The following is a 26,153-nucleotide window of genomic DNA, read 5'->3' as shown; positions in this document are numbered from 1 at the left end:
AAGCAAACAGTGGGTACATTTCTGAGGCCAGCCAAAGGTTACAGAACCATCTGAAGGTCTTCATGCATATCCTCCCTGTGTGTATGGCATACCTCAGACACATTGCTGCTGGCGTTGGGGTTGCGAGGGGCGTGATGGCTGAGGGCTGACAGACAGGCCAGGATGAGGTGGATGGCTCCAATCTCCAGAGCCATGCGGCGGAGCAGAACGCCGTCGTCAGTGGTCAGAGGAGTGCTGCTGAACAACGCTCGCAGCACGTGGAACGGCAGCGTGGGCAACACGTTGGCTGAAGGAGACTGCAGGATGTGACCTGCGTGGATGACAGGGAGCAGAATAAGCATGCTGTTCGGGTTGGGGTTTAAGACGGATGCACTACATGATTCTGTAACAAATCTGTCGACCAGTAGAAGTGCTTTGTCACCACATGTCATCATTTAAACAGGTGTTTGGGGTAAATTCTCAAACTAGAGGTAAAATCTCAAAGCTTCAACCGAGTTCATAATTTATGAATTCATCAACATGTTCAATGTGGTTCTCAAGATTGCTCCGTCACCTGAATCAGGACAAGAACAAAAAAGACTGACTAGAAAACCACGGTCATATTAGATTCATGACAGAACATCTCGCTAATGAGTTCCGATTAGCAGCAGCAGAACGGCCACAAAGACATGATTAGTATTCCACAACTAATGTGAAACCTCCATTTAATGGAAAAAGACCTTGTGAATGGCTGTCAGACTTACTGCCCTCTCCATCATCTGTGACACCCAGCACTAGGCGCAGCAGACACTGGGCGTGCTTCCTCTCCTTCAGCAGCACCTCTGCATACCCTGGCAGGCGCAGAAACAGGCCGAAGGCTGCCAGGGAGTGGGCAGGGATGGGCGACATGGTCTGCACTGAGGAAGATGACGCTGAGGACGACTGGGACTGCTGCTTGTTGATGGGCGGCGGCTCAGCGGCGATGGACTCTGGCGCCTCGTACACCAGCTCGCCGGATTGCTCGATGGTGACCCACTCAAACTGGTCGCTGTCCTTTGGTTTCTCCTGTGTGGCCGAGGGCACCACCGGGGCACTGACCTGTGAACGACCAGCCGGGAGATTAGAATGTACGAATGGACGGTGCATGAGACAATGCTGACAGGGGATATCAGGAGAGAGTCCTCATCTGACCAACTGGAGGCTCAATGAGAGGAGGCTGGATTATCTTCATACTGTGGATAGAACTTTAAATGTAACCAATGATTACAGTCAGTATCCATTAATCCACCAATTGTTTTCATGATGATGATGATGAAGTTGAAGTTTTGTTCTTCTCATGGTCCTCAAAGAATAAATAATCCCCCAAAAAGATGCAAAATGGGCCTAGAGATTGTTTTGCGTTAAATTTCAGTACAAAGTACACTAAAGCAATGTCATGACAACATGAGAAAAGTCAATCAAGTACAAAGATATAAAAAATGAGTATTCTTGTTGCCAAGTATATGCACGTCCTCGACAGTCAAATATAGTTTGGCTTTTAGGAATGCACAATAATTAGAAGTGCAGTTAGCGGAAACTGTTAGCTGTACTTTAATGGTAATGGGGCATCATCCGTGCATATGTCCCTTTCTGGGTGGGTTTCTCACCTGCTGGATGACATCAGGGTAGAGCATGGGGAGCCTCTCTGCGATCAGGGCCAGGCCGCCCATGCCTGCAAAGACCTGCAGCGGTGACTGGATGGGGTTGGTCTCCAGCAAGGACTCGTCAGTGGCGGCGTCCAGACAGTCTTCACTGGCCGCCATTGGTTCATCCTCGGGACAGCTGTTCAGTATGTCACAGTGATCCACTGCAAGTAGATGGTATTTGGGACACTTGTTGGCACAATTTGGTTATTAACCTCAAGAACAGTCACATCACCAAATGACGAGTCCATTTGTTTCATTTCATAACTTCTGTATGTATATTATATCTTTACTGGGATGTGGTACATGAGTTTGAATATGCTTCAGTTGATCTTAATAGACTTTCCTGGAAAGAGTCAATTCAATCTGTAATACAGTAATTCACCAGTTTTCCTAAAAAATGGAATGTGACTACTATCTAAAACATGTATGGTAGCCCCTGTCAAGAGTACGAGTAAAGTGAACTGCGATGTCACACTCTGGAAAACAGTCAATCAATTTTTTTCCAAATTCCACATGGTACACTCGGGTCCCCAGCAACACATCTACCACAATGAGCCGCTTTACCCGCTCATTTTGGGAATGTTACTGGCAGACTGGCCAGACACGGGTGTTCAATCCTATTCTATTACTATGGTCATGGTCCAATAAGCTTCCTGTGAGAAGCTGCTAGTAGCTGCAAGAGAAAGCAGGAATGGAAAATGTTCCTTCACTGAGAGAAGGGCAGAGAACGGCTCTGGGGGCTCCTCTCTTACCTCCTCCACATACAGTCCGATCAATGGATCAATAATTCATTCATTCACCTGCAAAGTATAATATGAAAGACCTGCCCTTTTGAGTGATTCTCAGATTGTTCTGTGTGACAAACCGCAAAATTCCATCTGGCATGTCAGGCTAGAAGGGACATCCCTTTAAAGTGGCATTTAGTTTTATGATATAGAAGGTTCAGTATGACAGTAAACATGGCTGAGTGTCATGGCTGATGGAACCCATTACGAAGTACATTGGTAAAAAACATGAAGATTGTCTTTTAAAATAAAATGTAGATATAATATAAAATCATCAAACATTGAGAACAATATCTTAAGTCAAAGACATTGCTGCTCATGGTGACATAAGAGTCCACTGATTGAGATGGTCTAATTTCTACCAGTACATGCATGAAATCAAAATCCCATTCATAATGTACCACGGTAACGCTAAGAATCAAGAAGCTTTCGTTAACCGAGTGATGGAAAGCTACAACAGAACTTTTCTTGTAAAGCAGCCCAACAAATTGTTTTAAATGGTTTACTGCAGTACCACACACGTAGCAAATGAAGTCCTGAACCCCATTAAGTTCACATCATTGTGCGCTGTAGACTGAGTCACCACTATGATGCATTCAAATAGGCAGGGGTGCTCATCAACGGACCTGATCAGGGCCAGCAGTTGACAAATTAGTGGACCGTGACAGACTTCCACCCCATGTTGAGCGTTACCTCACTGTCACCTCTTGCAAGACAACACCAAATTGCTCCCAGAGGACCTGCCATCAGAAACAATCTGCTAGGAAATTTCTCCCAATCGAGTCAATTCTTTTTTGAAAAAGCTTTTGAATGTTTGCTCTCCAAATAGTAACTGGATTGAGATCAGAAATCAAGATAAGGAACTGTTATGCTTAGAATGCTGTTATGAAATGAAAATGAGCAGTAGACAAAGTATCAACCAAGATCACTTAGTCATACGTAACTGCTTCTAGCATCTCTGATTAGTCACACTGTACGTGGTCCAAACTATTTTAGCAATTGCGTGACACATGGAAGGGGGGGGGTCATTGTGGCAGTCCAATAGAGTCCAAGGAAAGAATGCTCCATATAAAAAGGAAAACTAGCATTCAGAGGAAGGATTTATGTCCCAAAGAGAACCACGAATAAATGGCAAAAGAGCGCCCCCTGGGAAGCATTGGCTGGTGGTTCACCACCTTTAGAGACAACGATGCCACAGGGATTGTTGTGCATCTAACATAGAACTAACTAATAAATGAGGAAATTCATGGGCAACTACTTATTTAATTGATTATCCCGAGTAGTTGTTGCAGCCCTTGGAAGTTATTTATTGATGCTGGACGACGACGCCACCTAAACAGTCATCTTCAATTTGTGAACCATGTGAACACAAAACAAATAAAAAGCACTGTGAAAAAGTAAATAAACTACCCTGCAAGTCTATTTAATTCGATTTTGATAAATTCCTGGGGAACCTTCAGTGGAGCAGGAGACCATTGGAAGATTTGAATCTTCACTAACAATCGTTGGACTATGATTTTAACATAAGAACGAGCAGAGTGGTACCTTTCTCAGTGCGTAGTCTCTTGAAGGAGTCAGTTTTGGAAAGACCGGGATCAGAGATGACCTTGGAGCCCAGTTTGACTGTCAGGTTGATAGACTGGTAGCCCTGTGGCAACTTGCGGTCGTACAGAAGTGTCAGTAGCTGGGCCAGGGTCATCTCAGATGGAAGGGGCTGGCCTGCAGCAGAGGATTGGGAAAATGTAAAATTCCTTTCACACATGAAATGAGGCTCAAATACATTGATGTCGTGCTGCACTTGAATATGTAGGACCTGGAAGCAGCTTGTGGTAAAGGTGGAAGACAGGCACACTGATGGTTTTGGCAGAAGGATCCACACCAGACGACGCAGTCAACTTGTCACTCATCACGCGACCCCTCCTTGACGGAGGTCTTGGAGGGGTTGAAAGAGCTCGCTTGGACTGGGACTTCAAGCCTGAAGACAAACGCACAAAGCGTGTAAACATCACAGGATAGTCTTGTGTGCGTCCATAGGTTCATCTATTCTTTTTTGTAACGATATATATTTGTGCCAGATCCTGGTGGAACTGGATTTTTGACAGGCTGTATTATGGTATCTATTACCTCTCGTAGTCCAAAAAAAAATGTATTCATTGATAGAGAAAAGGTAGAATGAATCTACCTTTTGTAGATGTTCATTCTACCATTCTACAACAACTAGAAAATATATTGCTTGCTGAAAATGATGAAAGCTGGAACCAGAAATGAATTTCAAACAATTGCTGAAAATACAGAAATGAAAAAAGCTGAAATTAACTGAAAAGTAGTGGTTTTAGTTATTAGTAATATGAGCAGTAGTATTACTACAACTCGTAGTAATTGTACAAATAGTATTTTTTGTATTACGAGTGGTAGTAATTTTAGGATTAATAGCAGTAGAAGTAGTATTTGAAAGAGCAACGAGTATTTCAACAAAAAAGCTTCATTCTGAACCTCATGGTTACAGATAATCATTGAGGCTTTAAATTATGGGATTCGTAAGAGAGGGTTAGACTGACTGTTTGTCCTTCAAACTAAGGCGTTATTAATTGATAGGCCTCATCTCAAGCGTCACAGTAAGGATTCCCTCCATTGGACTTTTATTTTGAAATTATGACAACCCGAGAGCGAGACAGTGAGACTGGAAGTAAGTGAGAAAGAAAAACCGGTAATGAGAGAGAAAGATGGCCAGAGAAAGACAGAGGGACAAAAAAGTGTGAGTTATTGAGCGGGTGAGTCAGAGTGAGAGGGAAGTACAGAGGGACAATTGCTGCTATCCCTTTGGTTGGAAGGCCATTCTGAAGTTAATGCCATGGGACAACTTCATAAAACAACAACTCACAGCCTCTCCCTGAATGTGCGATGAGCAGTAATGAAAGCCATTTGTGTTTTTCAATACATGAAGAAGGCATCCCCATTATTGGCTGCAAACAGGAGCATTTAGAACCGATGGTGGACACATGGACACCGAAAAACTGTTGTCCATATTGTTTAACCCGGACCACACTCTGCATCAACTACTGCAGGGACATGGAGCACTTTCTCCAACAGGATGGTCCAGCCGTGCCGTCACAATGACCGATACAGGAAACATTCCTGGCAACTGCAAAAAGACTCTACAACAAACCCCCTCTGGCTACATCATCGTTTATTTGAACCTTCAATAACCATTGCACTACTGTTTTAATTTGAATTTATATCAATAACCATTGTTAGATTAATACCTATTCCAATCCACTGTATGTACTTTGATTTCACTATATATTCTTAAATGTAATTTAATACGTTTTGTGTGGAACAGAGTAAAGTACCTGAGGCCACAACAACACTGTAGTTGTCCTGGAAACCACTGTCTGCTTTCATCTTTTCCTTCTCCTCATGATTCTTCTTTTCCTTGTCCTCCTTCTGCTCATTGATCAGCTTGGCTGTGATGCTGGGTGTGTCTGTTTGGATAAATAGGAGACAGCATGAATTTAGAGTATAATAGTCTTTTAGATCTATTGTGAAAATGATCATTGTTGAGCTTAAAATTGACTATATTGTCAATGAAAAGGTGTATGTAGACGTCTCTCCGGGTCAAGGGGGTGATACAAGTTTTATGCACAAAACCAGCTATAATCTAGGTCATGTAGCACTGCCCAGCATTGTTACTGGCCTAAAATTAAAATTGCAGCTTTGGTTTTAAAGCTGGTTCCTCTTCATTGATCCATTGGTTATTGTGACAAAACCCATTGACCTTGGTTTGGCCTTCATATGGGTGGGTCAACAAACCTATTAGTTCAACACTTTTCACTTGTGAAACATGCAAGAATATTGTGAGAAAATATCATGTTTGTTTGTTTTATAATAAGTTCTCCAGTAAATCCAAGCAGAAGATAAAATAATTACAAATATGTATTCTGGCCCAACCTGACTCAACAATGTGCGGTGGGAAAATATGACATTCCTCAGAAGCTTTATCTTCCGTGCATTTTGAAATTATTCGTCCACAGGTTTGCAACACTACAAGTCCCCCACATATAAATAGATAGAATAATTCTTCAAGTCAAAAGATGAAATACTGCTGTAAACTGAAAAGAATCCCATTTTCATGAATTCCAGAGTTTTATATTATTATATGGCATGCATTTTAACCACACATTATTTTGTTATTAAGATGGAGGGGGCGTTTAAGAATACCTTCATATTGTGTTTACCTAGTATGAAAATGAATGGTCAACTGCAATACTATGTTCATAGTCCTCACTAAAAAGAGTATGTTGTAAGTGAGAAAGTTTAGACTCTTTTACTTACATAATGTGAGATACAGTGTTAAGTGCTGCATGAAGCACATACATGTATATTCAAATACACAATTGTCTTTCATCACACATTCAGGGAGAGAATGTGAGTAGTTTTATGTATGGCCTTACACCTGAAGGGATAGCAGCAACTTTCCTGTTGTGTTTGTGCAGGACAGAATGAAGGATGCAGACACTCTGTACTGTCAACCTGCTGTATTCCAACACACTCCTTCCCTGACACAATCTTCTTATAAAAACTACTATCAAACTACAATTGATGAAACTCAAGATGAAAACTTGGATGTTCTTGATATTCAGACTGGCTCCATGGGTGTAGGTAGAGTGGGTTGAGGTTCCATGTGTGTAAAAGTGATGGTCTTTATCCAGGAGGTCAGAGGGAAATAGGCGTTTCTAAACGGTTTCTAATGCTAGCCAAGTAAAGGGCATTAACATTTCTGTACTATGCTAGCAACTGAACGTGTAGCGATTAGGGTTGGGTATCGAGAGGAATCGGGAAAGCTTTGCGATTTACCCGGTATCGTTCAAAAGTTTAAAATTCGATTCCTAGTTTCGATTATCAGTCCGCCGGCCCCGACCGGAAATAGAAACCGCTGAACACCAACGAAGAAGCGTCCACCGGATGTCATAACAACGCGATCGAACATGGATAGCGTCACGGTTGTTGTGAATTTGTGACGCATCAGACCAGTGTGCGCGCGCGGGTGCCGGGTGGCCCGAGCGGAGCGGTCCTATCTGTTAAAATGAGCAGTGAGGCTGGCGCTGCAAAGAAAAAAAAAGATTGTGCTAGCACTCCCCGCGTCAGCGAAAGTGTCCCTGATTTGCGGTTGGGAGAGTTTGCCCCGTCTGTGACGCGCTGCCTCATCCTCTGGCTCCAAGGGCCCATCAGTGGGAGCAAGGTAACGTTTAAGTACCTGCAGTATCATACACTCATGTGTAAATGTGTTTTTGTGAGTGTTAAAATATATTCATAATTTATTATGTTTATACAATATTCAAGTTCATAGTTTGATATTTATATTGTAGTTGAAAACAGCCCTGTTAGAAATTCATAGTAAAGTTAATAAAAAGTTCATAGAATTAACATTGATGGAGAAGGTCAGACTTTTTCCTTCAGAAAGACCCTTGGTTAGCTAGCTCATTTAAAATATCTTCAACTTAAACTTTTTTGACCCTGCCTCTTAAAAGAATCTGAAATCGAGAATCGCTGGGAACCGGAATCGAAACCAGGAATCGGAATCGCTCAAATTCAAACGATACCCAACCCTAGTAGCGATACCACCATTTTACCTTTTAATGTGTTATCACTCATGTTCTACAATTTGCGAGTGTGGAGCACACACACACTCTGATTAAAGTCAAATATGAGCACAGTTGGTCCCATAAATCAAGTCCCCCATTGACCCAAATACTCCATCTTGGAACATTTGCACAGTGGTTTATTTCCCTCAACATGGAAACATATGTACATACATATGCGTTTAAACGTACTTGTCTTATCGGTTTATATTGTTTCACTTTTGCTTGTATTTTACTTTTGATTCTATTCTATTACCATAGTATATTGTACCCGAATTATATGACGCTGTGGTGGCAGGTGCTAAATAAAAAGAAGCATAGCTTAATTATATCCATGCAAGTGTACAACAATGTGTGTGTGCGCGTCCAATATGATGATAGGGGAAACACCGGAACATACCGGACACCCGGTCCAGGACTTCAGCCAGCGTGGTGGAGATGGGCAGGTGGAGGGTGCGGTATTTGTGCCCTGCCCCATACATAGGATGCTGGATCATGTGGCTTGTGGCATTGATGCGTCCTTTGTATAACTGAGATAGAAAAAAATATATTTTATATATATATATATATATATATAACACTGATGTTAGCAACAAGACATTTTGGTCAAGTTAAAACGTATTCCCCACACACGCACACAAGCACACACACGGACAGAGAACACTGTGGGAAAATGTCAATGTCCGACCATCCGTCCCTATGACACATAATTGAGCTCATGTCCATCCTGTTTCCACTGATGCTCATTGGGATGTTTCTACACCTTGATTGATCGGACACACCTGTCCATATCAGGTCTGGGACATGTGCAAGGAATTTTCTGTAGACCTCCAAGACAGAGGCACAGATCTGAAGAAGGGTACAGAAACATTTCTGCAGCATTGAAGGTCCCAAATGAGCTTAGTGGTCTCCATCATCTAGAAATGGAAGACTTTTGGAACCACCAGGACTCTTCCTGGAGTCACACGGAGCGATCGGGCGGAGAAGGGCCTTAGCATAAAAAAATGTTTTCTGTAACCAACGCAAAGAGAGTACTAAAGCACTTTACTGACAACCAATCATTGAGCTGCGTAAAATATGGAGCATCACTTTGTCATAGAGGAGACTACTCCTCACCAGACATGGATAACTGATAGGAAAGGAGGCTTCTGCTTTACATTGTTGTGATGTCCCCTTGTGGTAACAGCTGATTTCTACCATCAACACCATATCATCAATCATGTTAACTTGTGACATGTCAGTCCTGCATGTTATATCCCCTACAGCGCATGATCGGCTGTGACTTGATTATTTCATCTGAACAATCTGCTATGCAGTTGCCTTATTAATTTCCATTCCAAATCAACCATTGGAAATGTGCCTCTAAGTCTTGAGTCACCCTAGCTCCACGCTGGCTGTACTAAGCCAGTTTGGATCAAAATAACATTACTGAAAAAGAGAGGGAGCAGACATTCAACAGTGAGTTACCCACCGGACAGGGAGACTGTAGGAAGACTGTGACCTTCTCGTCCTCCAGCATTAGCTGCAGGAAAAGCCTTCGAATGAAACCTGAGATGTTTCCAGAAATTGGCACGTTGCCCCGCTGGGGTGCAGATTGGAAGAGCTCACAGAGAACCTGCAGCCACAGGAGATTCAAACAGACACAAATAAGTACATTCAAATGAAACAAGTTTGTCTTTGGTACCACCAAGGCCTTAAATGGTTCATAAGTCCCATTTCAAATACCCAGACCAATATTATCATCATCTGAAAAAAGTCTATATGGGTTTGACGGGTTAGAAAATTGCGGCAGAGATGCCTGGAGTCTTATGGCGCGTTTCCACCGAGCGGTACGGTACGGGTCAGGTCTGTTAACCATGATTTCGTTTCCACCGCCGACAGTACCCTTACTTGATAGGCGTGGTGTATTCCAGAAAGTATTGGTATGGTCACTTGATAGGCGTGGTATTGGACGGAAAGTAGATTGACGTCATTCGATCGCTCGAAAACGGAAAGCTAACCCCAAACAACAATGGAGCACATGCAGCCGATCCTGTTCTTGCTTCTCGATATGTGGCTGTTAAAGTAAATGCTGCGCGGCGACATTGTTGTAGTTTAAAAATGACGACTCTTTCAACCAATCAACGTTCTGCAGTGAGTCTAGCTCCACCCTTTAGTACCAAACAACTGTAACAGGTACCCCAACGGAAGGGTACGGTACGGACTTTTTGTACTTTTCTCAACTTTTGGCAGTGGAGACACAAATAAAAGGGTACTGACCCGTACCGTACCGCTCGGTGGAAACGCACCATAAGATAAAGTGGCAGCTTTAGACTGACCTGAGCCATGAGTCGCTGGTTGTTAGGGTGGCACGAGATACACTGGAGAAAGAAGGCCACAGTGTCGTTCTCCAAAGCGGTCCTCTGCTGCGTGGTGAGTCCTCCTGCCTGCCCAGAATACGATAGGGAGAAGCGGGAGCCTGAAGCCTGAGGCTGGGAAGGAGGAGGCCGGCCCGCAGATCCAGAGGCCAGAGGCTGACAGCCAGCATTGGCACCAGCACTGGCACTCGAATGGCACAGCAGGAAGAGCAGTGCCGTCCAGAGCGGGTTCACCTCTGGCCCTCCTAACCAGTCCTTCATAGCGTGACTGTTGCCTACTTCAGTCAAGAATCGGAGAACCGGAGCGGCTAGCTCTGCAGCCAGAGGCGGCCTAATGTGCGACGATGAGGACGATGAAGAGGGGGAGTGGTAGTGGTGATGGTGATATCGTCTCTCAGCCTGAGCAGAAGGCAAAGGCAGGTCAGCACTGGCCAGAAGGCCGACACAGAACTGAGCCAGGCTGCGAACCAGCAGTGATGGTAAGCCGGAGGCCAGCAGCTGCTCTATGGCTCCTGGAGACTGAGAGGCAGCTGCCAGTGTAGTTAACTGCGACTCGGACAGATTGAGGGGGGGTCTGGCATGCTTGGAGTCGTCTGTAAGTCCTGCGGCGCTGGTGTCGGCGTCGTGCTGCTTTTTGCCATCGTCAGTCATGGAGAGACGGTGCTGCTGGGCCTGAGAATGACAGGCGGTGGGCGCTGAAACGATCCCCATCCAGGACATGAGGAGGGAGAAGTAGCTGGGGTGGATGTGACACACAGAGCACAGCAGGCTGTCCACAGCCTTCTTCAGCACAATGCTGCATGGCAACGACATGGACCAGTTATACAGCAGCCTGGAGGAAAGGAACATGGAGGGAATCAATCATCAGTCATGAACCTATGTTGTTGATCCTCAAAAGGCTGCAAAATTCATGTACATAGAGAGGATCAACATCGATACCAGAAATATGTTCTACTCTACATTTTAAGATTCCACAGACAGATTTGTGTAAATGATCTTTCACTTTTATTTTACTGCTACATTCAGTCAGATATATTATTATTAAAAAGGTGGTATTATCAAGTTACTGTGTTCACATACTGAACCGTACCGTGAAATGCCTTGATAGGACTATCATTACTATTACTATAGGCGTTGCCCTGGAGCAGCTGTCTAGACACGGTCCACTTGTAAATCATTCAGTGTTCCTGTTCTGTAACATTATTTCTTTGTGCATAAAAGATGGCAAGCAAAGACACATTTGTTACAATGCGCTTCAAAGGGCAAACCGACTTCTAATATCTCCCTGTGCAGTGTGGCTCTAGATTTACAGACAGACCACAGCGGGGGGCGGGGCACTCTCGCAACTTGTGGGAGTGTACCTGCACATGTCTGTCTGTAATATTGGGGCCTGCTGTCCATATTTAACCTTGACTTTCATGTTAGTCTTGCCTCTTAGTCAGGCGCAAGTATTGTGGGAAGTGTTACTGAAGTGTTACTGAAATGTTATATATATATATAATGCTTATTCGGACACTTATACAGATGTGAAGGCGAACCCATTCAGAATAACCTCTTCCTTGTTTGTCTCCATGTTGTCATGTGCGGGGTTAGTAAGAAGGAAAAGGTGTCTGACTGACTCAAAGAGCTCTCTGTTGAGCAGTGCAGGCAGGTCGTAGTCAACAGGCAGCTCGTAGCTGTGCCACAGGATGGCTGCCACGCAGTGGAGGTGGGAGGGGGAGGGCATGAGGAGGCCATACTCCCTCGACCAAGCAGATGAAGTGCCAGCTCCGGCTCCAATGTATCCCATGTGGCTACTCATTTTGTGGGCGGCCACGCGCGATGAGTCATGGACCCACTGGAGAAGGGCTTGGATCCTGCAGGGGGAAAACTCAGTAAGCCTGGATCAAACAAGTCATCGTGCTTTGGAAAGCACGGCTTAATATCAGTAGTGCCTCAGTGTGCGGTGCCTCACAGTGGAATTAAATGCAACAAAAATAACAAGGAGAGTGAAGGACACCTGTAGTGTCTGCCTATGAATCGTTGTGAAATATTGCCTTAAAAGAGCAGATTTGGTTTGGTCTAATTTGGTTGTTGCTGCAATGAAGGGAAGCAGTAAAACGGTTTGAGTCAAGGTCATCACAGCATATGTGACTCCGTACCTGTCTTCCGTTCCAGAGTCCTGGGTGGTGCCCAGCTGGTACAGAATGTCGATGGTGGAGTCTGAGGAGAGGCCATTTAGTCGACCAAACAGCAGAGGACTGTTCAGATCTACAGAGACAGAAGCAAAAACTACAATAAGCATGGCTTTAAATAAATGATCTCTATTTGAAGAACTGATAGGAAAGGGGAACCTGGAAAGCATAAACCAATATTCAAATGGTCAGTGAACCTTTCAGAGAAAAACACTTTAACTTACTTGATGTGGCAAAATCACATCTGAAATATACCTGTACAACTGCAGCCTCATATAATATAGAAGACTATTTGATACTTAAAAAAAGATTTCTGTGGCTCTGCTGCCTATGATTAACACTCCAGCATGAATGTAGCAGGACTCACTGGCAGGGTCGGTGCCAGAAGCGGCACAGTTCCTGAGCAGAATGTCTATGAGTTTGAGTCCAATGCGTGTGGACTGCAGGCCGATCTTGACCAACACGGCCTCGATGTTGGGTGAGTGCATGCCGCAGTAAGGGGACATGAGCAGTGCTGCACAAGTCTGCAGCAGGTTGGCGGTGGGTGCTGCAGCACTGGCCATCATGGCCTCCAGGTCACTGACATGGGTCAGGCAATGGTGGAGAAGACGCAGCCACCCGATGCTGTTCAGGGTAAAGAAAAATGTTACAAAAACCACCACAGCTAATTAAATTGGACACATTCTAATTCCACAACCCCATCTTGGTACCTGGTTTTAGACACCTGGTCCTCAGAAGGCAAGAATGGGTTGTTGACAGTTGCAGAGGAGGTGTTACCAAATGCCGTCAGGCCCAAGAGTTTGATCTGAGACAGACCAAGTGTGCTGGCATCACGGGGCCGGTGCAGCCTCAGGCAAACAGCCGATGCAACTTCCGCCTTCACTAGCTGGATCTTAATGTACGTCAGACCGCTGGTGATGACTGGCGTGGAGAGCGGCAGCATATTGACCCCGTCAGCACTGATCTCAACAGAGACTGAGGATGGGCAGGCTGGGTGGTTGGTTAGAGGTGCGGAACACAGTTCAAGGGACAAAATGAGTTTTCGTCCAAGTGGGGTGTAACAACTTGAAAATAGTAAAGGGAAGGAAATACACTTTTCAGAATGTTCTGTACTGGATGTTACTCACTGGCTAGAGAGGCAAGATGTGGCTGGATGTGGAGCTCTTTGAGCAGCACAGCAGCAGGAAGGTGGATGGTGAGGTCGCACCACGCCTCCTCTGGCAGGAAGATGTAGGACCAAGCTGCTGAGCGGGCCCGGCGGTGGGGCGGCGTGGCTTGGAGGAGGACCTCCGCTGGCTGCGCTGTGGGGCTGCTGGATGTTATGGTGCCTGCAAAGGTACAAAGAGATTGTTCAGAATTAGATAAATGTAATATTCTAAAATATTTTATTACTAAAATAGATATATCAGATTAAGGAGAAAGAAGGGAAAAGACCTAAGGGAGCAAAGTTGTGGAGTCCCTCAGCGTTGTCTGGCTCGGACGTCATCACTCTGGCTTTGAGGTTGCCATCTGCCGTCTTTCCAGGGCCTGAATCTAAGAACTTCATAATGGTGGACACCATGCTGCGCGCTGTGTTCACAATGGCCCGGGTGCTGGTCACCATGTTGTTACATATCAACTGCACACCACCTGTTGAAACACTTAATGATCAATTCTATTCATGCCTCATTTCTGTGTCAACATTTTTGAGTTGAGGGTTATTTTTTTGGTTTTAAACACACAAATACATGTTTATAGGACTTTGCCACAGCTTGGCAAGGTTTTCCTTCCTTGGTTGGTTTAAGAACCACATTTTCATGGCACAAATGAATCCTTTTGATATCCAAAATTAGATTTAAACCCAAAAACCCATTGGTCTGAAAGGTGGGTTGGGTGCTTATTGTTTAGGAGGCAGGTGTTGTGTAATACCAACCCATGTCATGGAAGGCCTTAAGGGCCTCGCTGGTATCCAACACGCGGAGGATGAACCACAAAAGAGGCTCCGACAGCTGACAAGTAGAAAGAGACCCCTACAAAATGTCAAATTAAGAACACATATTAGCATTGGTCATTTGTCTGTGTCCAAGTATTTCAATACAAAGTCATTCCAGCCCCATTACCTGTCGGCCCATGTAACCACATGCCATGTATGTGAGGATGGGCTGCAGCATGACCTGGACTGAGGTGGCCCTCTTACTGAGGGTGGTGAGGATGGTGAAGAGGCCGTCGCCCACTGAGATGGCATCGAGACCGCCGTGAAAGTTCTCATGTTTGGTCAGGTGCAGACCACTGGCTCCTGTGGAACAGAGAAAGCGTCAAATGTTTTATCATCTCTGCTTCCTTAAGGGAAGATTACACACAACACATTAGTTCAAAAGCTGCTTAACAAACCAACTGCCCTTAGAAAGCAAAGAACAATTACATACTATCACCTCAAAGTCACTTCCAAAGCTAAAGACAAGTTCATCTCCTCTTTCAATTAGATTTGGTTGACTTTTTAGTTGCTAAAGGCTCCACTGTATTGACCAGGTGGTCTCTGACTATGTTGATATTTGTGGACAGTAAAGACAGAACAATAACGCTGCGGCTGTTGGTAAAAATCAATATCTGTCCTGGTCTTACCTATGATCATAGCCATGGCGCTGCTGTTGCACTGGCCCAGTGCCGATAGGATCTGGCTCATAATCTGCTGGTTGGCTAGCACCAGGTCGGCAACACCTGCAGGGGGGCCCTGACTGAACGCGGACCCTCCAGCTACACTCTCTTTGCTGCCACAGACCTTCTCCTCGTCCGACGCGCTGCTATCGGCTGCTCCGCTGCCAACCGGCGGCAGCCGCCCGCTAAACTCTCTGTCCCCAGACAGAGGCAGCTGCACCAGCAAGTTGACCAGCTTGAGGAGGTCAAACATCAGCTGGTCACGCGTTGTCTCCCCACAGACCGCCTTTGCATCTCCTGGTCGGATGATGTTGGCAAACAAACCACCAAAACAGGCCCGGGCGCCCACAGAGCTGTCTGAGCCGCTGCGCGAAACCACTTTGTCGGAGCAGGTGATGAAGTGGTGAACCAAGAATGTGATGGACTCGATGACGGAGGAGATAGTCGCCACTGACACCACCTCAAAGTTTTGCTCCAGAGTAAACTCTAATAGTTTCACCTGGGCATCCAGCGGGCCTTGGCCCGATTGGAACGGACCCCTGGAAGGTTAAGATGAACCATTAGTTTCCAAAGAGCATTTATTGACCATTTGAAGCAATTCTTATTTTGTCATTATTGGACTGATGATTGTGCAGTAAAATGCAAATATTAAATCATTGAAAATACCTTTCTCGAGAATTGATTGCATACCTCTCTGTCGACAAGATGTGCATGAGTTTCAGCAGGAACTCGCTGAACACCTGCGGGCAGCTGGAGGACAGGTGGACTTGCAGGCGGCTCAAAAACTCGTGCATTGCCTGGGTGGCGGTGGGTCCCACCTGAGAGCTGTGCTGGCTGTTCCCGCTGGTGGTGCAGCCAGACAGGAAGCGCACCAGGACATGAACTAGGGTGGGATCGGAAACCATCTGCTCTGCTGTGCTCTCCTGAGAGCTCATCCCGTTGTTGAAGGCTGGAAGTGGAAACAGAGAAACACAGATCAATCCACACGGCCGCTTGTTTCCAATTGTTAACACAATGAAAATTGCCTTACAGCAACTCAAGTTGTCATTTTTTTGGGTCACGGTTACAGAATGCTATTGTCGTCGTGATACAATTTTTGAGCAGGGGGGCGTTCTGCTCAAATATTTAGGAGGTGCATGCAAAGAAAAAGCGTTCATTTAGCATTTTTTTTGTGAAATCACAAGCTAACCTGCACATGAGCCTGGGATTCAAGTTCCAATTTCCTTCCGAAGTCACTTTTTTAAATTATATATATATATCTAATAGTTATTTGGCAGAAGCTGCTCCCTACTCTGCTCATATTGGCTGCAGCACAATATATACTAGGAAATAACACACTTGACAGCACAATTACAACAGACAAAAAAGAAACCAATATCACAAAAAGCACAAATATCCAGATCCAAACGCTAACCTCCAGAAACATAATGCTGCAGGACTTTTCACAGTTGCTGATGACACACAGAAGGAAAGCAGTGAGAGTGAAGTACTGACCGCAGACTGGCATGTTTGTCATCAGTGTAAGAGAGTGCAGCACCAGACACCACGTTCTCAGGGAGGTGTTGGGGTACCATGCCAGCACTGTCAGGAAACTGCTGATAGATGCTGGAACGACACCAAGGATATGATATTTTTATAAATACAAACATTTTAAAGCCATACAATGTAGCGGGGTACTGACCTTGGTTAAGTGGGATGGTGGGCACTCGGCTGGCATTGAACAGGAAGATGTCTGAGCCCCCCTCTTCACTGCCACCAGAACATGTATTGAGACTGAGTGTTAACCATAGCTGCAGCAGAGACTCCAACTGAGAGAGAAGGAAAAGGTTTTCAATCCACTTCATCTTCCATTGTACCTAAAACTAAACTGGCAATGAGTTTAGTTTACCAGGCCTCTAGAAATGCAAAAGTTACTCAATTTCAAACCTCCAATATTTTAGTTTAAATAACCAACATGGACTTTTGGAACAGGCTTTTAGGCCTAAATAAAAAATATCCTGAAGACGTACAGTAAGTTTGCACCAAACATAAAAGGAATCCTGTAAGGATCTGCTGAAGATATAATGAAAAGGAAATGTGATGTTGAGAAAGGTCTTCTAAAATATTGAGTGGAATTTAATTTGAAATTTGAGTTGGCTTCCATCTCTTAAAATAGAAAGATGCTTATGGAAAAGTTACGGTACACGGCTGGGTTAATGACTAAGTGGTGTAGACTGCACTTCATCAGAGGTGGTGAACTTAAAGAGACTCAAGGCCGTGATCCGTGCCTCCAGGGAAGACTTCCATCAATGAGGTATTTTGTCTTTTACACCTTTACTTGTGTGTGCTAACCTGAACGTGGTGGACTTGGAGCATGGAGAAGAGCTTATTGAAGCAGGAACTCAACATGGGGACAGATGAGGGCTGGATTATCAGACCACTGGTTGGAGGAGAGCCTCCTCCGTGTAGAGCCCTCAGCAGGGAGTCATCAGTCCCATTGGAGGCCTGGCTCACTGAAAGCCAGAAACAAACCACTCTTAGAGAGACGTGATACATAGAGAAACTTGTCTTCGGGTTGATGGGCATGTAAACTACTGACACTCCCTTTCTCTGCAGTTCCAGCTGTCGTGTGCTTACCTGTAGAAGAGCTTGAAGTGAGGGCCTGTAGAATTGAGTCGGCCTGTAGAGTCGCCATCATCTTAAGCATCAGTTCAGCCTGCTGCTCCAGGCCAACTTCTAGCCGTGCATCTAGTGCTGTGAAACACAGAATCAAAAGGTCAAAGACATGATGTTAATTTAGAGAGGTCAAGACCGGCCCCCTAAATCCAGCCTCCACTCACCCTGTGACACAGAGACTGACAGACTCTGGGACCCGGGCTTCTCCACAGCAACTGGAGGTTTGGACACTGGGATGCCAACTCCCCCAATGTAAGGGTTATACCCGTACGTGCCATAGTCAGCGCCCCAGTAGTCGTACCAGGTGCTGCTGATAGGCTGTAGGTGGACAAGAGATGGAGAGAACATGATTACAGTCATTCCGTGTTAGCTTATCAACTTCTACATTAAATTACCATCCCTTATAGTGTAGCTGCTCCAAGTAACGAGTGCTATGCTAATCGCATGCTTAAATCAAAGCCGAGAAATCCCAAATAGCAACAGGGTCATTGTATCATTAACCTAGCATTGTGGACAATACATATCTCTATAACACATACAACAAATGAATTGTCGAAGTCTCAATCTTTTAGGTGAATAATACAATTGAGGATATTGGGTATTTGTTAGGGATGATATTAATGATTGAGAATAAAGTAAAAATACTTGAAGAAAAAACTGGTAGTGTAATACAACCCATTTTAAATTGTAAAGTTGAATACATTGTTGTTCCATCCATACAAATGCCAGAGGAAAGTAACCGCCTAGTAAATGGAAAGTGCACAATGAAAACGGAATAAAATGTCATAATCAACATACCTTAAAAACTTTGGCAGCAAGGGGATCTTTTTCCAAATCAATATCTAAAGGATCAATATCAACATCCATCAGGTCTTGTAGCAAGTCAAAGTCTATGTCTTTATCTTTTTCCAAAGATGACAGAGGTGGAGCACCTTTGGATAATGAAAACAGCCTTAATATTGCCAAGCAAACACACTAGGGAAACACACAAATAAGAAAAACTCTTTAGCCGGTCACTGGGCAATCTTAATGCAGCTCACGGCATTAGCTCGTCTGCTCCTCTACCAGAAGAAGATTTTCCACACAAGAGCAGATACTCAAACTGAAATACAAAACGACTACTGCAAATGGAAAATTGACCAAAATGGCTATGAATCTACCTGTTTGAACCCCAAAAAAGCAAAACTAATACAATAATAAACACACAAAGTCATACTGTGGAGAACAACAGTCAACATGCAGCAAGGGTTTACCACACAAACACTTTGTACTGTGATGATAAAAGTGTGTGAGGCAGTGTGGAGAGCGCACCGGGCTACCCACGCACTTTGGAATACTGAGGAGGCCCCTGTAGTACCTGCAATGATCTCAGGCCCCAGGGCCTCATCAATGCTCTCTACCAGGGGGGTGGGGGCTGGCCTGGGTAGGGAGTCGTCTGAATCAGCTCCTGCTGAGGACGACGACGCCCCGGCCTCCTCGCCCACCGCCACCTCATCCATGACATCTAGAGAGCCTGCAGAAAGCAATTCACCTGGGAGGACAACACAGTTCACTTTTATTCGACCTTTAGTCGGGAGGATTTATGTTTTTTTCCCTTGTTTTAATAGTAAAAACAAGATCTGGCCAAGGTGGCTAGAATAGTTTCACCCGTTAACAAAACATGTGAACAAAAGTACATTCAGGGCTCAAATGATTCTTAAAAATGTTAGAATAAAATAATCCATTTGAAAAATCCAGTAGCATCTACAGATCTTAGGTGCTGCTCTCTAGCTCTTATAATTCAGCACAGTATTCTTTTGAGTCAATTGCATATATTACATCATTCCTTCACTGTTGACACACTTTATTAGCTAAAGTTAGACTGTTTATTAGTTAGACACTTTATTAGGTAAAGTTAGAAGTCAGAGAATGCCACGTCTTCATGAAAAAAATCCTTTCATTTGTTCTTATATCTGAGCTAAAACCAAAACTAGGGTTAGATGTATATCCGCCATACAATAATGCTGAGCTGTCTTACAAACTTCCTGTACAACAGTTACTTTCAACTATACACATTGAGAACAGTTGTATGCAACGTGGCTGCAACGTATGCAGATTTAACAGACCTGCTAGGATGTCCTGTAGCATACACGTGAGGGAATACTGTGCCCAGGCACCCCCCCAGGAGATGTCTCCTCGGTTAAAGTCTGTCCCCACCAGCAGGAGCAGCAGACGCTCCAGCTGCTGCTCAGACACCACTTCACACAGGTGGATTGTGGGTCGCGTGGCATTGGCAATCCTTGAAAGGACCTGAAAGGGTAAAGAAGGATTCAAGATATCTATTGTCAAATGTTACGTTTAACAGGTTACTGTGTACAATGAAATTCTTATTTTGCTAGAGCACAATGTATAAATATGTGTATGCATATATTTACATGCACTTTAGCGTATGCATTTTAGGCATTAAAAAAAAGAAAAAACGAACGTGACAAGTCAACGTGCTAGAGTGTGAATACCTTGCAGACAAAGAGGAGAAGGTCAGCATGGCAGGTGAAGTCCATGGAGAGAAGGAAGAGGGCCAGCTTCTGCACCACAGAGATGCAGCGTTCATGGGACAGTGTGAAGGGCAGAGGCTCTACCTCTGGGGCTTCTTTGGCTGTTGTGGACTCCGTGTCCAACGTGGAGCGGGGCCATTCGGCAGTGCGCCGCAGACGGATCAGATCTTTAAAGTGCTACAGGAGAAAATCACGCCACAACAGAAAGACAATCATAAAGAGGAGCAAAATAAATTATGCTTCTTCAAACCGCCCCCAGTAAAAAATGGCAGTTGAAAACATTGTTTAGTAAGGTATAGTAGAACAAACTAGCATGTAGTGAAGTCTATCCCGTGAATACATAGCAATTTATATTGATTTGAGCTGTGCTTGTCAGAGTGTTTCATACTGCATACACTTGATGAAGTGCTCACCTTGGATGTGGCTTGTTTGAGCTTGGCCTGCTCCACCAGAAGTTTGTAGGAGGAGCCTTTGCTGCTCTGTATCTTCTCCTTCTCAATTTGCTCCACCAAAGCTTTCTGTTTTGCTTTCAACAGATTTAACTGCTACAATAAAAAGGGCATAATTACTATAAGCACTGAAAAAAGCATTTGCCCTTGACAGCCCCTTTCACGGTGAAGGTTTAGGAGAACACAAGTCAGAAACTTGGACCAAATTTGTATTCACATTTTCATTAATCTCGCTGACATTTGTGAGTCCTTGTTTAAAAAGGTGTGTGTGTGTGCGCGCGCGTGCGTAGGGGTTTGAAAAAGACACATTTACCTGCTTGTGGTGGACAAGCTGCTTGCGGATCTTGCGTGAGTACAGTCGATCGAGGCTGCTGCTGCCCTTAGCTGACCTGCTTGAGTTCTGAGAGTGAAGGCTGTTGTTGATGAAGCTCCACTGAATACCTGGATGACAGAGCAACAACAGCATCACTTCACTGATGTGGGGGCAAGGCAAAGATAACAACTCTGGAATGATTTGGGGTCTAAGCACAAAAAAGATAATTTTATATAATATAATTATATATATATATAAGTATATTGCATGAAAGTCTTGTCAGCTGGCTTGATGGAGAAAAAATAAAAGATTCAGGAATCAAATAGGATTCTTCTTCAGAATGTGTAGTCATTTTGTAAAATGATTATGATTAAAAAAAAAGCGAGATCCATTATAAAGGAAATAATCAAGTCCAGATGAAACATTTAAGTCGTATAGTGGAATAAAATTAGTAAACTGTGGGTTTAGGACAATTGGTGAAGAATAGTACAAAAGTTTGTAAACCTGTAAAACTTCTCTCTCGCTCTTTCCCTCCAAGATGCTTCTTCCCGCCTGCGGCCTCATCCTCGATACTAGCCACACAGTCTAGGAGTCTGGACACCAACATCACTACCCAGCTGATCATGGGAATATCCAAAACACCTGGAAAACACACACTCAAACTCATATTCTGCTCCAAAAACATCACAAATTTGAGGTGGTCTACGGCTACACATATGGATGCTGACTTTACCTTCAGTCCTGCGCTGGGCTGCAGCTTGTGATTGCTGCAGTGGACACAGCAAGCCGTCCAGGAGGTTCAGGAGGCCCTCAAGCACACCACTGTTACTCAGGGACCTTTGGCCGATGCAGGACAGGAGCATGAACACCCTGGGATGAAACCAGATGGAACACTGTAGTTGGACTGACTGGACACAACAGCTGTCTGACTCCCCAACACATGAGCAGAAGAATTTAACTGATTCAAGAACTTAACGCAGTTTGGTGGGGAAGGCTCAGATTCTTGAATCCCAAGCAAGCTATAATTTATCATTCTGGAGTGTTCTTGTTGTGAAGCTCAACAATGCATGACAAGAACATTAAGCAAAAGATACTCGACGGAGAGGAAGTTCTTACTTTTACTCCATTTCAATTGGTTGGTTCTCAGTTTTTCATTCATCAATAGAAAAGTGACAAAGAAAGGATGAGTTTTGTTACTGTTACAATCTTTTGTGACTCGAGATCTTAACCAGTGAAGCAATGCATTGATTTTTGTCTTTATTTCCCCATGAATAGTGATTGACTGGTTGATATTGCTACTTGTGGTAACAGGCAATATGGGTCATACAGTTACAAGTGCTCTGTAACAAATGACCGGCGTGCAGATCACTGACAGCAGTAACATCGTAAGCGCAGAAACTGAATCATACAGCTTGACAACATCAGCTGAGGCGGAGAGGGTTAACCCTTTCACAATAGAGACTGACACCAGCTCTTTATATGATTAAACTCATACATGGAAAAAAGAACAATGAAAAAAATGCAGATCATGAACAGTATCAAAACCTGAGAGTGAAGAGTAAGGCTGTGGCTTGGACACATGTTCACAGGCCGAGCAAACAAACTTGATTAATGGATTTGCTACAGTGCCTCGACAAATTTACATATGTAGCTAAAGGGATAATACAACATCTTTGCAAAAACTGAGCTCATTTACGGAGTTCCTGGAGGGAACAAAGATGTTGTTGTAAACCTGTAGCCTATCGTTTAGGGAGCATTCTATCTGTGGGGTATAGTAAGTATCACCCTCTGCTGGTATTTTTATCTGTGCTGAGAAACGGCCAGTAATGCCCAACAACGACTCATGCCATGGACTTTCTGATGTGCCATTTTTAAAAAAAAATTTTTTGTGTATTGTGGAAAGAAGAGGACGCTTTAAATTACAACTTTGCTAACTAACGTCCGAGTTATCTCAGTCATCTGGTCCGAAAGGTTTTTGTTTTGCTGTGCACGTGTATTTTTGTGTAGGCTGTTAAAACTCAACAGTTCTATTTAATCTTATGAATAAAAAAACAAGACGCCATAACCATCAGGGCATTTTGACACTTGGTAAACCTAAGTTCTACCTGTCCTGAGGGAAGATGAGCAGTTGTTCAGAGTTGTAGAGCTCCTGCAGCACATTGGAGAGGAACTGGCCCCACCAACGCTCGCCTCCACAAAGCTGCACAAGCAGCAGGCCGGCGTGCAGACGGATCTTAGGAGTTCCACTGATGCAAAGGTGTTTGAAGAGCTCCTCACAGGCCTGGGCATGGAAGGTACTCTGGAGCACTGAGGGCACAGAGTGGCCTGAAAATAAATGAATTAAGTGTTAAATAACAATTTTAGGCAGGATGCTGTCGATCTGCCACTCGATAAAACCAGGGGAATTATCCGAGCATTTGTAACTATGTCATCTCCATAATGCAACACCCGATGGACCAGCAGACCCTTGTCCAGTCCCATATTCACCATTGTTGGAGTGCAGCAGGCTAAGCAATGTGTCCAGAAGGTAGCGGATGATGGTCCTCAGCTGTTCCGTGGATGAGTTGTGGACAAGCTCCTGGACCTCGGGCGCAGCAACTGTGGGGAGCGACTTTCGGCTGGCCCCCAGCGACACACGCAACCGCTGGACTGCATGGTGAGCCAGGTTGAGTTGCAGCTGCAGCTGGATGCAGTCCTGGTATGCTGAGAAAACACGCTGGTCCTCCTCCACCACCTTGTCTGGCTTTCGTAAGAAATACTGTGCATTGTTGGCGCTGTTGAGAGGCGGGAGGTCGATGTTCTGCAGAAGGGTTTCCAGCCGATGGCAAGCTAGATTGTATCTGGTAAACAAGAAAATAGAGTAAAAAAATAGAGTTGAGTCAGAATAAAAATAATAGTAATGCATAGAAACATTTAATGGGAACTTACTAAATTCAACTACATTAATGACCTGTTTTTAAACCCTTTAACCCCAAATCCGGCCCGCCGGGGCGTCTAGTGCGGCTCGCTGCCAGAGTCCAGCTGGCTGTTTAGTGCTGGTCCAGTCTTTTAAATGATTTTGTGCTTAAGACTCACAGCCACAGATGGTAGTAGAAGTCGGGAAGTATTTTGAGACAAACTAGCCCCCCCCCCCTTTTTGCGATTACAAATAAGAATTTGATTTCCAAGATGATTATTTCTTCCCTAATTCTAAAGCCCCCAAAAACTGGAAACTAAACTGTAAAATTCAGCTTACCTGCACTGGATGTCCTCCTGCAGGGCCACCATCATAGTCAAGTGCTGATCAACATCTGGTTGACAGGCCGCCTCGCTCTCTCCTCTGAGAGGATCGTGCATCAACTTAAGCTCGCTCTCCCATGGCAGGATGTAAGTGTGGCCATAATAAAAGCCAAGTGGAATCTTTGCCCGAGCATTAGTGCTGCCGTAGCGCCCAATCACAGTGATCTAAGAATTGCAAGAAGCAAACAAGAATACGTAACAGAATTATGGTGAACAGCAAAAATCTACAAAAAACTCTCAACTTCAAGTCAGTCATCCTGCAGAAGCCCAAAACGAATACAGACCTTCATGAACCTGCAGACAGGTGGCGGCAGCAAGTCGTGCAGAATGAGGGAGTGGGTGCTGATGTCGGTGGCCACCACGAGCCGGCGTCCGTCCACCTCCTCACCCAGAGTCCAGATGTCTATGGACAGAGAGGCCAGGTCCCCGCAGGTCGGGATCAGGGCATCAGTCAGCAGGACAGGACGGCCAAAGTCCAGCGTGACGAAGCGACGAGCTCCTAGGAGGAAAGCAGAAACATTCTACTTTGTTTTGGACAATTTTTAAATCAAGCTTTTATACTATACATTTCCCAATGGATAGCTTTATTTTGAACTTTACTAATTATAGGACACTTCTTTACTCTCAAGCAAGTTTCCAACACATTAGTATGTACATATCTAAACTACCTTTGTAAACAATTATGTGGAGAATAGGTATATATCATCAATTCATCACATACCAGAGTGCATACGCTCTATAATGATGGACTGCTGTGGAGGAGGCTGCAGGAAGTGAGATGCTTGGGAAATGGCTAAAGCCAGACCACTGCCCATGGAGCTCTGTGGCAAAAAGAAATCATATTCAAAAAGAAACATTTATTGTTTTAAAGCAACTTAGCTTGGTAGCCATCCTGTTTCAAATTATTCACACCACATATCACATAGATCAAACATTACATGTCCTTTAGCTGACGCTTTTACCCAAAGCGACTTACAATAAGTACATTTCAAGGGTTACAAATAACACACATTGTCCTTCACATGTATATATAAAGCGGAAATGATTGAGACCAGATCAAAAAACAAAGCAATAATGTATTTAATAAAAGCTGATAAGACATCTTCAGTCTTGTCATTAAGCCTCCTTATAAATAAGCAGAATGTCTCCACCCGGCTAATCCAAACTGTCCTATAACTGCTACAATAAACTTGTGATGTAAATCACAGTGAGGAAGAAAATGTGGCCTGACATTCGGTGGCCGTTGTTGGTTAATGCTAAAACGCTACAGGGGTTTCATACCTAGCTAGCCCTGTATCAGAGAAGAGCAAGTGCTCATTTAACTCACCGGCTTGGCTTTCTGGCTGTTCTTGTGCGCAGCCAGGTTCACAGGCCCGGGGTCCATCATGGAGCCGGGGAACAGATGTGCCAGCTCAGCGCTGAAGGCTGCCGACACAGCCTCGTTTGGCGGCGTGAGAGGAGGGGTCATGAAGAGGGGGGTGGTTTTGGGTGTTGGGGGGATGACGTCAGAGGGGTGAATAAAGAACCCCGGAGCAGAGGAGGCGTTAGAAGGCACAGAGTTGTGGATGGGTCCCACACCGGAGGCTGTGGCCGCTGCAGAGGTGGTCTGATGCAGCTTGGCCTCAAGCTTGGCCTTCTGTTTCCAGCACAGACAAAAAAGATATAAAAAA

At 44.5% G+C, this 26,153-nt stretch overlaps 1 protein-coding gene across 5 annotated transcripts in view; it reads right to left on the bottom strand.

The window, feature by feature from the left end:
- The window catches only part of birc6 (baculoviral IAP repeat containing 6), a 71,518-nt gene that overhangs the window by 28,145 nt on the left and 17,220 nt on the right, over positions 1 to 26,153 (bottom strand). Inside the window, exons 25-62 of one of the 5 annotated variants that reach the window (XM_037466103.2) lie at positions 25,811 to 26,119; positions 25,205 to 25,304; positions 24,768 to 24,982; positions 24,440 to 24,648; positions 23,692 to 24,044; positions 23,310 to 23,529; positions 21,938 to 22,074; positions 21,709 to 21,846; positions 21,205 to 21,332; positions 20,856 to 20,987; positions 20,404 to 20,619; positions 20,014 to 20,197; positions 19,236 to 19,439; positions 18,707 to 18,840; positions 18,073 to 18,226; positions 17,870 to 17,986; positions 17,585 to 17,745; positions 16,935 to 17,061; positions 16,748 to 16,858; positions 15,920 to 16,202; positions 15,221 to 15,792; positions 14,719 to 14,894; positions 14,532 to 14,628; positions 14,054 to 14,248; positions 13,747 to 13,947; positions 13,330 to 13,609; positions 12,987 to 13,243; positions 12,587 to 12,695; positions 12,065 to 12,301; positions 10,407 to 11,277; positions 9,560 to 9,703; positions 8,489 to 8,618; positions 5,800 to 5,931; positions 4,263 to 4,424; positions 3,995 to 4,168; positions 1,626 to 1,825; positions 744 to 1,077; positions 93 to 310 (exon numbers count right to left, since the gene is read on the bottom strand). In XM_037466103.2, the coding sequence (XP_037322000.2) occupies positions 93 to 310; positions 744 to 1,077; positions 1,626 to 1,825; positions 3,995 to 4,168; positions 4,263 to 4,424; positions 5,800 to 5,931; positions 8,489 to 8,618; positions 9,560 to 9,703; positions 10,407 to 11,277; positions 12,065 to 12,301; positions 12,587 to 12,695; positions 12,987 to 13,243; positions 13,330 to 13,609; positions 13,747 to 13,947; positions 14,054 to 14,248; positions 14,532 to 14,628; positions 14,719 to 14,894; positions 15,221 to 15,792; positions 15,920 to 16,202; positions 16,748 to 16,858; positions 16,935 to 17,061; positions 17,585 to 17,745; positions 17,870 to 17,986; positions 18,073 to 18,226; positions 18,707 to 18,840; positions 19,236 to 19,439; positions 20,014 to 20,197; positions 20,404 to 20,619; positions 20,856 to 20,987; positions 21,205 to 21,332; positions 21,709 to 21,846; positions 21,938 to 22,074; positions 23,310 to 23,529; positions 23,692 to 24,044; positions 24,440 to 24,648; positions 24,768 to 24,982; positions 25,205 to 25,304; positions 25,811 to 26,119 (8,121 nt within the window). The remainder of the gene's footprint in view (positions 1 to 92; positions 311 to 743; positions 1,078 to 1,625; positions 1,826 to 3,994; positions 4,169 to 4,262; positions 4,425 to 5,799; positions 5,932 to 8,488; positions 8,619 to 9,559; positions 9,704 to 10,406; positions 11,278 to 12,064; positions 12,302 to 12,586; positions 12,696 to 12,986; positions 13,244 to 13,329; positions 13,610 to 13,746; positions 13,948 to 14,053; positions 14,249 to 14,531; positions 14,629 to 14,718; positions 14,895 to 15,220; positions 15,793 to 15,919; positions 16,203 to 16,747; positions 16,859 to 16,934; positions 17,062 to 17,584; positions 17,746 to 17,869; positions 17,987 to 18,072; positions 18,227 to 18,706; positions 18,841 to 19,235; positions 19,440 to 20,013; positions 20,198 to 20,403; positions 20,620 to 20,855; positions 20,988 to 21,204; positions 21,333 to 21,708; positions 21,847 to 21,937; positions 22,075 to 23,309; positions 23,530 to 23,691; positions 24,045 to 24,439; positions 24,649 to 24,767; positions 24,983 to 25,204; positions 25,305 to 25,810; positions 26,120 to 26,153) is intronic. The other 4 variants (XM_037466105.2, XM_037466106.2, XM_037466107.2 and 1 more) reach the window with 4 other exon arrangements.

This window comes from Pungitius pungitius, chromosome 13 (genome assembly GCF_949316345.1).
Source record: "Pungitius pungitius chromosome 13, fPunPun2.1, whole genome shotgun sequence".
Taxonomy (NCBI): Eukaryota; Metazoa; Chordata; class Actinopteri; order Perciformes; family Gasterosteidae; genus Pungitius; species Pungitius pungitius.
The sequence above is the reverse complement of the archived record's forward strand: the minus strand, read 5'-3'. Positions and strand labels throughout refer to the sequence as shown.